Source organism: Crassostrea angulata, chromosome 4 (assembly GCF_025612915.1).
Source record: "Crassostrea angulata isolate pt1a10 chromosome 4, ASM2561291v2, whole genome shotgun sequence".
Taxonomy (NCBI): Eukaryota; Metazoa; Mollusca; class Bivalvia; order Ostreida; family Ostreidae; genus Magallana; species Magallana angulata.
The window spans coordinates 46,537,363-46,551,212 of NC_069114.1; the positions used below are offsets into that span (position 1 = coordinate 46,537,363).

Consider the following 13,850-nt stretch of genomic DNA (forward strand, 5'->3'; position numbering starts at 1 on the left):
CCCCCAAAAAAAAAAATGTGTGAGATTGAGATACAGTGGAATTAAACATTTTTTTTCATGTGACATTGTGGCATAATCAATGAAGGTAACTGGATAGGACGGCCCTATTCAATTCAAATCGCTGCAGTTTGCACATTCTACTATTTACCCCATTTTCTATTATACCGGTGTTTTACTATGATAGATACTATGATCAGATAGAAATACTTAAACAATAAAATGCTTTCTTTGGTGATTTAATGCGGGATATGAAGGTTATCGGGTTGTGTAATTTTTTTTCTGCAATGATTGCTACTTTTAACCCGCATGAATCATTAAAGAAAGCATTCTAATGTTTCTATTAACATTCTTACATTTCTCTAAACAAATTAATAAATTGATTGTAAAATCAAATTAAATTAACTAACGTTAATACATCAGTACTATACGTAATGGAACAAAGTATTGCTTGGTCGATTGAAACTTTTGATGACATTTATTTCTGTTTCTTTCAAATGTTTCAGCTAAGCGCATACAATAGCTGGTCCATGTTGACATTTGAAACTGTGCATTGTGAAACAAACAAGCCAAAAATAAATAAAACAATAAATAAATGCATAAATGAAATAAAACAACCATTACACCAACTAGTAAAAGTGTGACGTTTCATTTATGATGAAGATTTAAAATCTAACTTCATTCAAATAAGTTTGAAATAACTTAAGTTTTCTTGTCCTTTTTATCGATTTTGATAGTTTAAATGCCAGGAAACCGTCAGAACCGGTGCCATTACGAAAACTTGAAATCCAGCGCCTCTAATTGGAAGCGGCATTCTAGGCTCGATTTTAAATAAATATATATTTAAACTCAATAATTCACTGCACATTTTGATAATCACACTGATAAACAATAGTTTTTTCTTGCATGTAAAATATCAAAATCATAAAAAAAAGCCAGGCAGGACATCGTCAGGTATTTCAGACCAATACAATATAGATCGTTCTTAAACTTGGATTTAAGTTCAATCAACTTGAAAAATAACGAAATTTAAATGATTTACTAGTACTGAAAGTTTTTGAAGTTAACAGTATTAAAATTGACCTTATTTTTCGTAAGAATTAATATTTTTTTACAATCTGATATACCCAGTTCTCCGTTGTACTTTTTATACCCCCGCTCCGAAGGAGAGGGGGTATACTGTTTTACCCTTGTGTGTCTGTCTGTCTGTCCGTCCGTCCGTCTGTCCGTCTGTCTGTCCGTCCGTAACAAAAATTTCTGTCGCATTTATCTCAGCAACTATTTATCGCAGATGCTTGAAATTTTTACACAGTGTTTGTATAAGCATGCTATATCGTGGGATGTATTTTTGTACCAATTGGACGTCAACTTCCTGTGTAAATGACGACTTTGCTTATTTTTTAACTAAAATTTTCAAACAAATTTTCGTCAAAGATTTCTCAGCAACTATCTATCGCAGATGCTTGAAATTTTTACACAATATTTGTATAGGCATGCCATATCGTGGGATATATTTTTGTACCAATCAGACGTCAACTTCCTGTTAAATGCATCTTTGTTTATTTTTAGCAAAAATTTTCAAACAAATTTTTGTCAAAGAATTCTCAGCAACTGTTTATCGCAGATACTTGAAATTTTTACACAGTATTTGTATAGGCATGCTATATCGTGGGATATATTTTTGTACCAATTGGACGTCAACTTCCTGTGTAATGAGTACTTTGTTTATTTTTAGCCAAAATTTTCAAACAAATTTCCGTCAAAGATTTCTCAGCAGCTATTTATCGCAGATGCTTGAAATTTTAACACACTATTTGTTTTGGCATGCCATATTGTGGGATATATTTTTGTACCAATCAGATGTCAACTTCCTGTTAAATGACGACTTTGTTTATTTTTAGCAAAAAATTTCAAACAAATAATTGTCAAAGAATTCTCAGCAACTGTTTATCGCAGATGCTTGACATTTTTACACAGTGTTTGTATAAGCATGCTATATCGTGGGATGCATTTTTGTACCAATTGGACGTCAACTTCCTGTGTAATGAGTACTTTGTTTATTTTTAGCCCAAATTTTCAAACCAATTTTCCTCAAAGATTTCTCAGCAGCTATTTATCGCAGATGCTTGAAATTTAACACACTATTTGTTTAGGCATGCCATATTGTGGGATATATTTCTGTACCAATCGGATGCCAGCTTTCTGTTAAATGTCGACTTTGCTTATTTTGCATATTCACATCAGAGCGGGGGTATCACTAGTGAGCATTGGCTCACAGATATCTTGTTGTATTTAATGATTTGATAAAATCGTCTGGTATTCATAACGGGTAACATGTATATTGTTAATTTGTTATAATTTCTATAACAAATTCATTATAGGCGGAAAATATAAATTTGTTATACACGGAAATTATATCTAGCGAATTTCGGATGAAGAAAAACCCAAGGACTCTCCATAATCAAGTTTTACTGTATTGCATTGCGGTGTGTCTTTAATGCATCTTTGTTTAAAGTACATAGTTTTATTTCTGATAATAGCAATACAAGAAGAAAGATGTCATATAATGTTTGCACTAAATGACTGGTAATCAAATATCAAATGTCTATTTTCTTCCGGCGTGACCAATTCTGTATCACTGCATGTAACATGCCTTCAATAAAGTTTTCTCAGTTGGTAATGCAACCTGGAGAACAATACAGCGTGAATTAAAGGAATGCTCCCTCTGCAGTATGTAATTACAGTCAACCCTGGCTGTTTCCCTATGGTGAAGTGCCGTATATATACACATGTAACTAGTAAATGGTATATGAATGTCATACATCAAACAGCCTGTGGGTTAACCTTATACAGTATATACAGCTTAGCGTGCGGTATCCCGTAGCGGCTTTTCCAATAACGATTACAAGAAAAGATTTTGTTCTTGTATTTTATGGTTTACAGCATGGTAAAGAAAGCCAATACAAAGTTTTTATAATAATGTACAACACTACATGTACGTACAATTCTAAGTTCAATTCTCAATGTCCTCTCAGTAACATGAAAAAAAAACGAAAGAAAGGACAAATGAAGTTAAACTACAAATACTTCCACTGTAAAGTATCATGATAAAGTTTTCATAATGCATAATATTTTATTTGATTTCCTATATACCGCTAATTCGATACAAACTAATTCATTTTTTTACAATCCTTACACTCCACATCGTTCGATTGTATAGAGGGTTTGAGCTATATCAGACTCATGAGATTTATAAAGAGCAAATGAGCAATTGGTTGATCTTTTTTTTCTTCGGTACTGAAATCAAATTACAAATAATTCAAGATTTCCAAATAAGACTTCGGGATATTAGTTCAGTGTTGGTCTATATAGTTCAGGCAACGGGCGTCAGAATGGTGTTCTGTGATCTCGCATATCCTGACAAGAAATTGAATAATGAACACGTATCCCAAAAGTTGACAATGTTATAAAATAATGATATCCCCGTAAAAGCCAATAAAGCTCTTTAACCCGTGGACTCCGCTACATCTATCAGCGTTTCCCAATACTAAATCTCGGGAGTATGACTATGGTATTATTATGCATAATTTAGATAGACAATATTAATAATTTGGTAAATACAAAAAAGAAGAAATATTTGGAAAATTAATGCCGATCGATCCGCCTATTTTGGTGGACACCTCTTCCACAGCGCTGCGTGGCTGTCACCTATAGTGAGGGGATCATAATTGCATTAAGTATCGCTCGCGACTTTCTTTCTTGAAGTTAATCAACGAGAGCATCGAAACATTGATATCCACAGTCAGACAAATGGCCCGATGTTTGTCACAGGGGGAATCTAGGACATTTGATTGCATTTGGAGATCTTGATAAAATACCGCGCCAATTCGCAGATCCTCGTTTGTTGGTGCTTGGTAAATATCCTAACAGTTTTCATTTCTTCTTGTTGTTTCCTACATCTGCGACAAAAACGTTGTTTTTAAAAGTATTTCACCATTTAGTGTTGGATTGAAGCTCTTTTGAATTGTTATATTTATATATATATATATCTGGAACTTCAGAGTTTATGACAAAGAATGTGAGTATAAAACTTTGCTGTTTCACTCCGGATTTTTTAAAATGCACGCGCAATGACGAGGAGAAGTATTTTACACTGTACAATGTTAGTTATACCCTTTATGTTATATATGTACTTTGCCATTATATTTGACCTTATTACAAATGTTCCGGATCACGAAGAAAATGGTATCACCGGAGATAGTTTTCCCACTTTGAAAGCAAATTTTTCTAACTTTGAAAGAGCTGGTTCTGTTGACTTTCTTGTAAATAATTCAACCACATATTATTGTAAGGAATATGAATCTAAGTGCCAAAACAATATTAAATTTAACTGTCAAAATATCAAACAAATCAAACTGTTGGAAAAGATTGGACATGGAGTTACGAAACAAGCGTTTCTTGGACTTTACAAAGGCGAGGAAGTGGTGGTTAAAATGGTGACGCGACACCAGAAAGAGGCTCGGGAGTGTTTGAATGAGTTACTCGGTAGTGATTCCTCTGATGTAGTAAAACGCTCGAAGTGTTTTGTGTTTCCAACGATGAAACTAATGAAGGAAATTCTAATGCTACACCAGCTTAAACACGAAGGTTTCTTACGCCTGTTAGGATTCTGTGCTCGTAGCGAGGAATCCGACAGTACGGACTTGTCAGAACATGGCGTGATCGCGGTCTACGAGAGGGGCACCATTCTCTCAGTGGGAAAATTAAAAAGCCTTTCGACGGAGAATAAAGTTCGCCAGTCTCTTCATCTCGTTTCATTTTTTCAATATTTAGCCACCTCCCCTCTCGGGTCACTGAGAGTGAGAGACTTTAAAATGGAACATTTCTTGATGGTAAACAGTACAATAAAGATGATTGACTTAGATGACGTAGATAATATAGAACCCTCCTGTGATGCGTATTCTATCGAGAGCAACACACAGAAACCCCCCTGCTCCTACAACTTGAAGTGCGAAATGGGACTGTGTAACGGGCATAATGCAAAGCGAAATATAGAAAAAGCAAACGAATTATTCTTCACGAATCTATTAACACCCGATGCCTTTCCTGGCGAGTGTTTTAAAATGTTACAACACATTCATCACAGTCTGAGAGAATTGTCAGTGAATTATGGCGATTTACAGAGATCGTTGAAGGAGCTATTGGACTCTGTCATTTATCTGCATTAACGCTTGCTTCAGAAAGCCGCTTTTATGGAGTTTACTCCATTATTTATTCCATGTATAGCCCTGTTGGTTAGGGTTCATTTTTTGTAGGCTTTTAAAAGCAGATCCACGATCGGCACGCATGCAGCGTCTACATGTACATCTGAAATTAAAACTGTTTTAATGATTTCAGCATCAGGAATATGTTGAACAACTTTTTTCTATTACAATTTATTTGTTATAATATTTTTGAAAAGAAATGCATGATTGAAAACATTTTGTAGAATGTGACACTAAGTACTAAGTTATATTTAGCACAACCCTTTAAAAAATTAATCTTTCTTCTTTTAAATGTACCTTGATAAATTGTATAATTAACACGATGAACATAAAATCTTACATAAGTATTTGCGATGAATTTTTTAAAAACTTTATATATGATGTTTAAAATGTGATGCATGGACATGCAATGAAAATATATTTATAAATTGGATACAATGCATATGTGTTGATCGGAGGAACAACTGCTGTACACGACTACATCATAATTATATGTATATTCAAGGCTTTCTTAATCATCAATCTCTTTCGTTCGTTCGCCATTCAATGTCGTGTTCATTGACTTTGACAGAATTCCACGGAACTCCGTGCAAATAGTCCAGCCTATTGCGCACAATGACGCCAGAGGGCGCCGATTTCAGAAGCTGTCCCGCCTCGTGGTGGATGGACTGGAGTCGTCTGCTGATGTCGTAGATGGCCTGTTGGTTTTTGTTCAGATGGCGCTGTTCGTTGACGTTCTTCTCCAGGATGTCCTTGATCGCCTGCTCTTCCTGTTTGAGGATGGACAGTGTACTCCCAATCTGTAGCCGCCTCTCCTCAAACACGCGGTGAAGATTCTGAACCTGTCCCGGAACCTCCGCTATTTTCGTAGGTTGAGGGAGTGTATGAAACAGGTCGTTCTCTTTTTTGTTTCTTTGTGGTTCAGGGGGTGTTTTTGGTCGTTTTGGTTTGGTTTCTTCTTTTATGACCGGTTTCTTAACTGGTTGTAAGATTGGTTCGGGAGTAGGGGGGCCGCATACTCTGATGATGTAATCACTAAGTGTCCTCTCGTCTGTGAGAATGTATTTACTGAGTATCCGAAGGTCGGTACACAATATCTTGTCTGCAATCCAACCATCTAATGAATCTTTGAGAATGTGCAGAAACTTGGCCAAAGTTCGAATTCCACGGCGACGAAGAATGTCAATTACAAGAGTGACTTGGACATCTGAGGAAACCTATTGGGGACAATCACGAAATATCTTCTCATTATCACTGATAGCTGGCCTTTTTGCATGCTAAGATAGATTATCAATGCCAATATTTATCGAGCATTGGGACAAATCGTTGCCCAACCCCGCAATAACTTTATGAAAAACGATAATTGGAAATCATTGATTTAGGAATATTTTTGTTAGCACGCATTACACCTTAAATCGCCAATGGTCATGAAGTATATTTCCTTACAAAACTTTGGTTCATTATACAGTTATATATTCAAATTTTGATTTAAATTAATGAACATTTTTATTCTGTAGTACATGTTCTTGATTAAATTTTAATTAAACCCTTTGTTGATGTACCTTGTTTAGCCTCTCTGTGGTGCTGTTCGTAATGACGAACCTTTGTCGGAGCTTGTCGACGACGTCCGGCGAGAGAACAAGATGGCGCCGGAGAAATCCCTCGTGTTTGTCCAGAACAGCGTGAATGATACGGTTTTCCAGAGACATGGTTTCACACTCTGGACCCAGAGGCTGCCAGCTCGCGCGGAATCCCCCGATGATGATGAAAAATTACTGGATGTTTCGAGACCGACAGAGGCTTAAAGTTAATTCAAAACACGACCATTTACTTTTCAGACCAGTTTATGAAAGCGATATACCTGTAACAGCTATAAATATTGGTATATGATGTTTGTATATACATGTCAAGATACTGAAATAATTGTTGTTTGATAATGAAAAAAATTCTCAACCAAAAGCACTCTTTGACAAGCGGTCGTACAAGCAAATACACACTTCCGGTGCGTCGAGAAACCAAATAGATCTAATACCCATGTTGACACCTTTTGTAGACTTTGTTTGGGTAGACTTAAGTTTAAATCACATACGACTGCTTTCATTTATAAAAGTGAACCATCAGGGGATTCCACTGTGTGCCCGTGGAAAAGTTGTCAACATTAACTAATTCATCAGAAATTTAAACGACATTGCAGATCATTACTTTCGATCAAAGAAGACTAAGACAAGCACCAGATGTATATTTTATATATTAAAAAATAAAAACCCTCTATATGTATTATTTAGTATGGGGACTGTTTTATTATTTTGAGAAAATCTCAAAACGTCGTTCAGGTGCCTATGGACTAAGAGTGAGTATCTCTATGTCGGATATAAGATTATATATAGGTGTCATAGAGAGCAAAATGGGGAATTATTGAAACCCAATTACAACTTTCACATATTTAGTGTTATTAGTGCAGCTGTCTGGGCACAACTTGTGTTAACGTTAACTAGGATATATTAAGTTATCAAGTTAAATGAAGGTTTACAACTGCATTTTTTCGTTGTAGATATGATTATGCGTTGTATTATTAGATTCATGCGGTTATGGCAACTATGCAGAAAAAATACATAACCCGCGTTTGCGGGTTGAGTAATTTCCCTGCAATGATCGCTACTTTCATAATCCGCATGGCATGAATCTACCAAAGAAAGCATTTTATTGTTTATATTTACATCTGTTTTAACAAATTAAAACATTAATCGCAAAAAGTAAGAGAAATTAACTTTATTAATGTCATTGTACATCAGTATGTTGGACAAAAAAAAAATACATTTAATACGTGCAAACAAACCTTGCATTCATTTACAAAATGTGTACATGTGTTGAAGCACGGTAAAAAAAAATTACACTGAAGATTGTTCATTCGGCCTTATGTATATGTACATCTATTTGTATTTAAAAAAAACCAACAACAACAACAAAAGAAAAAAACCACCAAAAAAAAAAAAAAAAAAAATAGAAGCTGTCTTTACATTTGGTAAATAGAAGTAGAGAAAACTCAATGAATTTATGGAGTAAAAACTGAAGTATACTAATTAATGAATATAGAAGCGGGTGTTTCAGAACAACGAGAATGAACTACAAGATGGCTTTTGTGTTGAGAAAGGAAAAGACATTTCCAAAAATCGATACTTTTTAACTTGAAGTTTATGCAAAATAACTTAAATTTCAAAAGATTTTCAAGCTTCAAGCAAAGAACGTAAATTTTTTCAACAGACCAAGCTGGACTTCTAGAGCAATTCCCGCAGGTATTAGTCAGTGATATCTGCGAAAGGCCCTGCATGGGTGCGACTGATCTCCTAGGTACTTACTTTTTACTTTAATTTATTTTTCCAATTAATATAGGAGGCTGGGTTATCAACAAATTACACATCAGATCTGCCGTTAAACTAATATAAGATTTTTTGCCATAAATTCTATTTAGAAGGGAAAAACCCCTGTGTTAATTTAATTGCTTGAACATTTAAGAATTTTTTCCCCCTATTATATCTGTTACACCGACCTCTTTGTTTCGGTGAGTTTTTTATGGTCTAAATTTGTTCATACAACCTCTTTATGCAAGCTCTTGTAGACTGAAGAAAGTAATTAAAAATGAAAGTACTGGAATTACTGATTGAAGCTGATTTTAAATGAATCAATTTTAGATGTGCTACGTAACATACAAATACAATTGAAATTTTAGAAATTTATTTTCTTTGTCTGCAACAAGTTTTTTTTTTTTGAAAATGGACATAATTAAATCAAATTTTCCCAGAGATCATCATTTTCATTAATCTTCATGCGTGCCCACACATGGCAAAATTTTAACATATCGGATCGAAATTTGTGTAAAAACCCCATTCAAGAAATTGTTTTTTACTCCTCCATTTTTCTCTTTATTAGTATTTCATTTAGATTTTATATCAATTGAAAAAAATGTATATTTCTAAACGTTTGTCCTAATTATAATAAATTCTGTGAGATGAAATTTAATTGAAGTATTGACTCAATATATACTTATTTTCATAGATAACGTTAGGTATTATATGAAAATATTCTATGTATTTTTTGATGTGTTTACACCTACAATTTTTTTAAATCTCAGTTATTATGTGTTTTTTTTTTTTGTTTATTTTAAAAAAACCTATTATCTGTGAATTTTTTTTATCTATCTTCATTATCGTTTCAGTTTTCCATGCCTTTTGGGTAATTATGCCTTCCCGCGTCACACTTCCGGCCAGTAATGGCTGACAGAATGGGTCAACTAGCCATGGTATTCGTGTTTTCGGCGCTTATATTCTTAACATGGAGAGATTTAAGTCATACTGAACAAACTAACATAGAAAAGGACATCAAGGCACCTAAACTGTCCAAATTCGCTGGACCGACCCTCAAATTTATGTTTTGGTAAGGATTGTAATGTTCACGAAACTTCTACAGTGTATAGTTAGACATTAGAAAGCCAATATAGTGTATAGGAAGAAGTGAAAATAAAAACTCCCATCTTGTTTTATTAATGATAAGATAAGGTACTGCTGTTATTCTACTCTTTACGAGTTTTATACCTACTCTTCACATACAGTAAATGTAGGCAGATGTTACTGTTTTTGACCTTTGTACAACAAAAAAGCCAAAATATTGATTTTTGTTCAAAAGGTGAATTCCACATAACACATACTTTCAACTAACTTAACATGAATTAACTTTAAAATTTCACTGTTTGTTGATTGATCTGTAATTTTAAGAATTTACCTTTTATGACAGCAGTATTTTTTATGTTGAAGTAGTGAGCATTGCAGAACCATAATCTGCTAGCAGTTAATGCAATTATTTTCTGCAGTGATTGCTACAAATACATTTGTAGCCCATATGAAGCACCAAAGAAATCTGTTTTCATAAAATATTTATCTCTCTTTCTTTGAGTCTTTCTTCAGTATATTATAATTACTTTATCTAAACTATATTATAAGATATTGAGATTTTATCAATGCTAGTAAAAGCCTGGCAGTATTATACCTATTACACGTCACAGTTGTACAGAAATAACGGCTAACTTCCCATATATTGAAGGTCTGTCACACCCCCCCCCCCCACCCATTCATACCTCATACTGACTTGGCTTTGTCAGTGACTATATGAATAAGATCTAATTACAATGTATGTAGAAAGAATGGATAATACTCAATAGATCCATGCAACCACATAATGAGAAAGATTGAATATAAATGTTTTAAAAATTTTTCTTTACAGCTTCTCCTGAGGGTACAGGAAGGTCTTTGACCAATATGCCCAGCTTCTCCATGAGCGATTCCCAGCGCTTGACATCCAGGGTGACAATTATCCCCCACCCTCGGGTCGCGCTGCTGTTGCTCAATTCCTTAGCATCTTTAAACTTTTTGTCATTGTTATGATCGTCAGTGGTCAAAACCCATTTCCTCATTTAAATATGGAGACACCCAGTTTATTCAATTGGGCCACAGAAAATAAGGTACTTAATAAATATTACATTCATATCAAAATTTACAACAAGAGTGTTAAATCTTTGGAATTTATATATATATATGTTAATTTTCTGATGATAAATTTCTTGGGGGTTTTTTCCGCAATCACTTTCACATTGCAAAAAATACAATATACTGAATTATATCCTGTTTTGTGTGCTATTAGAGACTTTTTGATCCCTTAAAATGACTAAAATCAAAATTATGGTAGATATTGGCAACTTCATTTTATTTGAAGGACAACTTTGTACTGTACCTATTAAAATTTATCTAATTCTTCTTTGCAGATTTATGCATGTCTCATGGTGTTTTTCATCAGTAATGCCATTGAAGGGCAAATGATTTCAACTGGTGCCTTTGAGGTCACTTTTAATGGTAATGACTCCAAACAGTTGTACATTTCTATATTATACTGGTATTCGTAATTATATAATGATATATATCAATGATGAATATTAAATAGTACATGTAATTTAAAGCTGTTCCTATGTTTGCTCAGTTTAAATGTAAAATTTTTCTTGTAGATGTTCCTGTGTGGTCAAAATTAGAAACGGGGAGAATACCTCAACCGAATGAGATGTTTCAGATCATTGAAAACCACATGCGTTTATACACAAATCCTGGGCAATAAAAGTCTACAGACATGCTAGGTAAACTATCATTTGTGGACTTTATTTTTATATTTATAAACAGTTATTTGAAATAACACTATTATCCCTCTTCAAGAAGAGTCAATGAGTTATCTATAATCTATAAGTTATTCATTTCTTTAACTCAAGTTTCCCAAATGTCATGAATCTTCTTATACTTTCAATTAAGGTTTTTGATAGCATCATTTATTTCTGAATGATCAGATGCAGAATAATTTCATTAGGAAAGTGATGAATTGTTTTATAACCATGTAGATTTATTAATGATGATTAATGTATTACTCTTAAGTTAATTCTGACCTTTAAATCTCGGTTATACTGTACATTTGAGCATTTTTGTTCATCTAGTGCAAGTTGGAAATGTATATCTGTTCTGTTTATCTTTAAAGACTTTTGCAGTGTATTGGAGAACTTCAATATGGCAACAACCAATACAATTAGAATTAATATTTAAATACAAATTAAATTGGATTTTACTTTTGTTTTTCAGTCCTCAAGTAACAACATTGCCTGATTCACTAACAGTAGTAGGAGAGCAGAAACTGAACTAATGAAGACCTTCATTACAAACAGCATTGCTGTCAATGAAGTGTTGGATGACCAGTCAGAGGCCACCTTCTATAAGTGTTAACCAATCAGTAGTGATGTCTTATCTGATGACTTTCATGTCTTATACAACAATGTACTACATGTATGTGTGATAAAGACTCTTTGAACTATTGAAAGACTGAAGAAAACTTTCAGAGAGAGAGAGAGAGAGAGAGAGAGAGAGAGAGAGAGAGAGAGAGAGAGACAGAGATTGTGTATGATTAATATAATTATAGAAATCATGTAGAATAGAGACAAAGTGAGTTTTGAATGGAAATTTGGTAAAATGTAAGTTGTGAAATTTTATTGTGACGTGTTGGTGTGAAGAGATGATGAATTTAAATGCAGTAAATAATGTGTCTTTCTAATCAATCTTTTAGAAATATTCATTTTAATGAACAAAGATCAAATAAAGAATTTTGGAAAGTTATTGGACAAGACACATTATTCTGAATTTCTTACTTGTGTTGTTATGTAGGTCTTTCATCAGTGTTTCTGTAACCAGTTCATTTTGTAATGATTTCATTCTTAGACCATTTGAGCAAATAGAGAGGGACATCTAGGTCTTGACTTAGATTAGATTGACTCACTTCTCGTATAACTACACATATAATTTAGAAATTATTTTAAGAGAACCCAATGGTTTAATTGACAATTATTTTATTCTTATTTCCATTATTTTCTGAACATGAATGCAATGCAACTTGGAGAAAATAGTGTAATCTTGATTCTTTTAATAATTATATATATCTGCATGTATTGAATTCTGAAATTATAAGAGATAAAAACCTTTGCTATTAAAGGTGCATAACAATAATGGTAATAAGGCTATTGAAACAATAATTTTACATTTATGCCAGATTTTAGAATGTAATGCATGTAAGAGGTTGTATTGATGACTATCTGATACCATATTAACATACATGTATGACGAATATTCCGTAAAATCAGAATAATTTACAGACTTTCTGTGGAATGTCAAGTTTTATCCAACCCTGGCACCTTTTGATTCTTTAGGATTTGTGATAACCAGAAAACTCTGCAATCTTTGAAATAAATGTGATTTTGTTTTTATTTGTGTTCTGTCATTTTTAAATTCATTAAGTTATTTATTTGATTGCATATTGTTTGATAACGCAATAGTTGAGTAAAAAGGCTAAAAATAAGAAACCGAGAGAACAAATTTTACACCTTCCATGTACATGTATCTGTTTTGTTTTGTCGTGTGATAATTCTTGTAACTGGTACTACCAATACCATATTCAAGATTGGGAAATAGCATAGCTCATGTTGATGCAATATCTAAACTGTTTTACTGAAAATATAAGAAGATTTATTTGGTAAAGTTACAGTTGTGAGACGTCACTGACCAAATGAGTCAACAACATCTTGTTTTGAATATGGGATTTTGATGTCGGTCGTCAGATTAGAATTTATTTGAATAAATCATAGAATTCTAAATATAATATAGATTTATGTAATCCCTATCAAACTACGATCACAGAACCTCAAATTGAGGATACGCATAGAATGGCTATTGGTTACTATGGTAAGGAAACGCACTGTACGGGGAAATTTATGCATAAGTGATGTATATTCATTGCTTTCCTGAAAATTCATCACAGAAGGACACAAAGTCCGGGATGAATGGTCATGACATCTCGACATGATGGCTGTGTGTAGAGAGGCCACAATCTCACGCCGACGGCGGGTCTTTCCCATGGAGTTCGCTTGTTACCCGGAAATACGCACATACATGTAAAGTTAGTTACACTTGATCCTCTTGTTTTAAGATTTGATGCTTTCGTAAGGAAGATCCAGGGTGC

The 13,850-nt window shown here is 33.6% G+C and overlaps 3 protein-coding genes across 3 annotated transcripts; 2 read left to right on the top strand and 1 right to left on the bottom strand.

Moving 5' to 3' along the window:
* The first annotated feature begins 3,709 nt into the window (after positions 1 to 3,709).
* On the top strand, positions 3,710 to 5,232 carry LOC128181108 (extracellular tyrosine-protein kinase PKDCC-like). The gene has a single exon (XM_052849378.1). It carries the CDS (start codon positions 4,128 to 4,130, stop codon positions 5,223 to 5,225), a length of 1,098 nt encoding a protein of 365 aa, XP_052705338.1. The 5' UTR covers positions 3,710 to 4,127; the 3' UTR covers positions 5,226 to 5,232.
* Positions 5,233 to 5,249: 17 nt separating this feature from the next.
* On the bottom strand, positions 5,250 to 7,410 carry LOC128181109 (uncharacterized). The gene is made up of 2 exons (XM_052849379.1): positions 6,824 to 7,410; positions 5,250 to 6,478 (listed from the first exon to the last, which is right to left on the bottom strand). Exons 1-2 carry the CDS (start codon positions 6,968 to 6,970, stop codon positions 5,780 to 5,782), a joined length of 846 nt encoding a protein of 281 aa, XP_052705339.1. The 5' UTR covers positions 6,971 to 7,410; the 3' UTR covers positions 5,250 to 5,779.
* Positions 7,411 to 8,388: 978 nt separating this feature from the next.
* LOC128182454 (thioredoxin reductase-like selenoprotein T1b) lies at positions 8,389 to 13,098 on the top strand. Its single transcript, XM_052851081.1, has 6 exons — positions 8,389 to 8,609; positions 9,475 to 9,692; positions 10,536 to 10,773; positions 11,074 to 11,161; positions 11,311 to 11,436; positions 11,927 to 13,098. Exons 2-5 carry the CDS (start codon positions 9,529 to 9,531, stop codon positions 11,415 to 11,417), a joined length of 597 nt encoding a protein of 198 aa, XP_052707041.1. The 5' UTR covers positions 8,389 to 8,609; positions 9,475 to 9,528; the 3' UTR covers positions 11,418 to 11,436; positions 11,927 to 13,098.
* Positions 13,099 to 13,850: the final 752 nt, after the last annotated feature.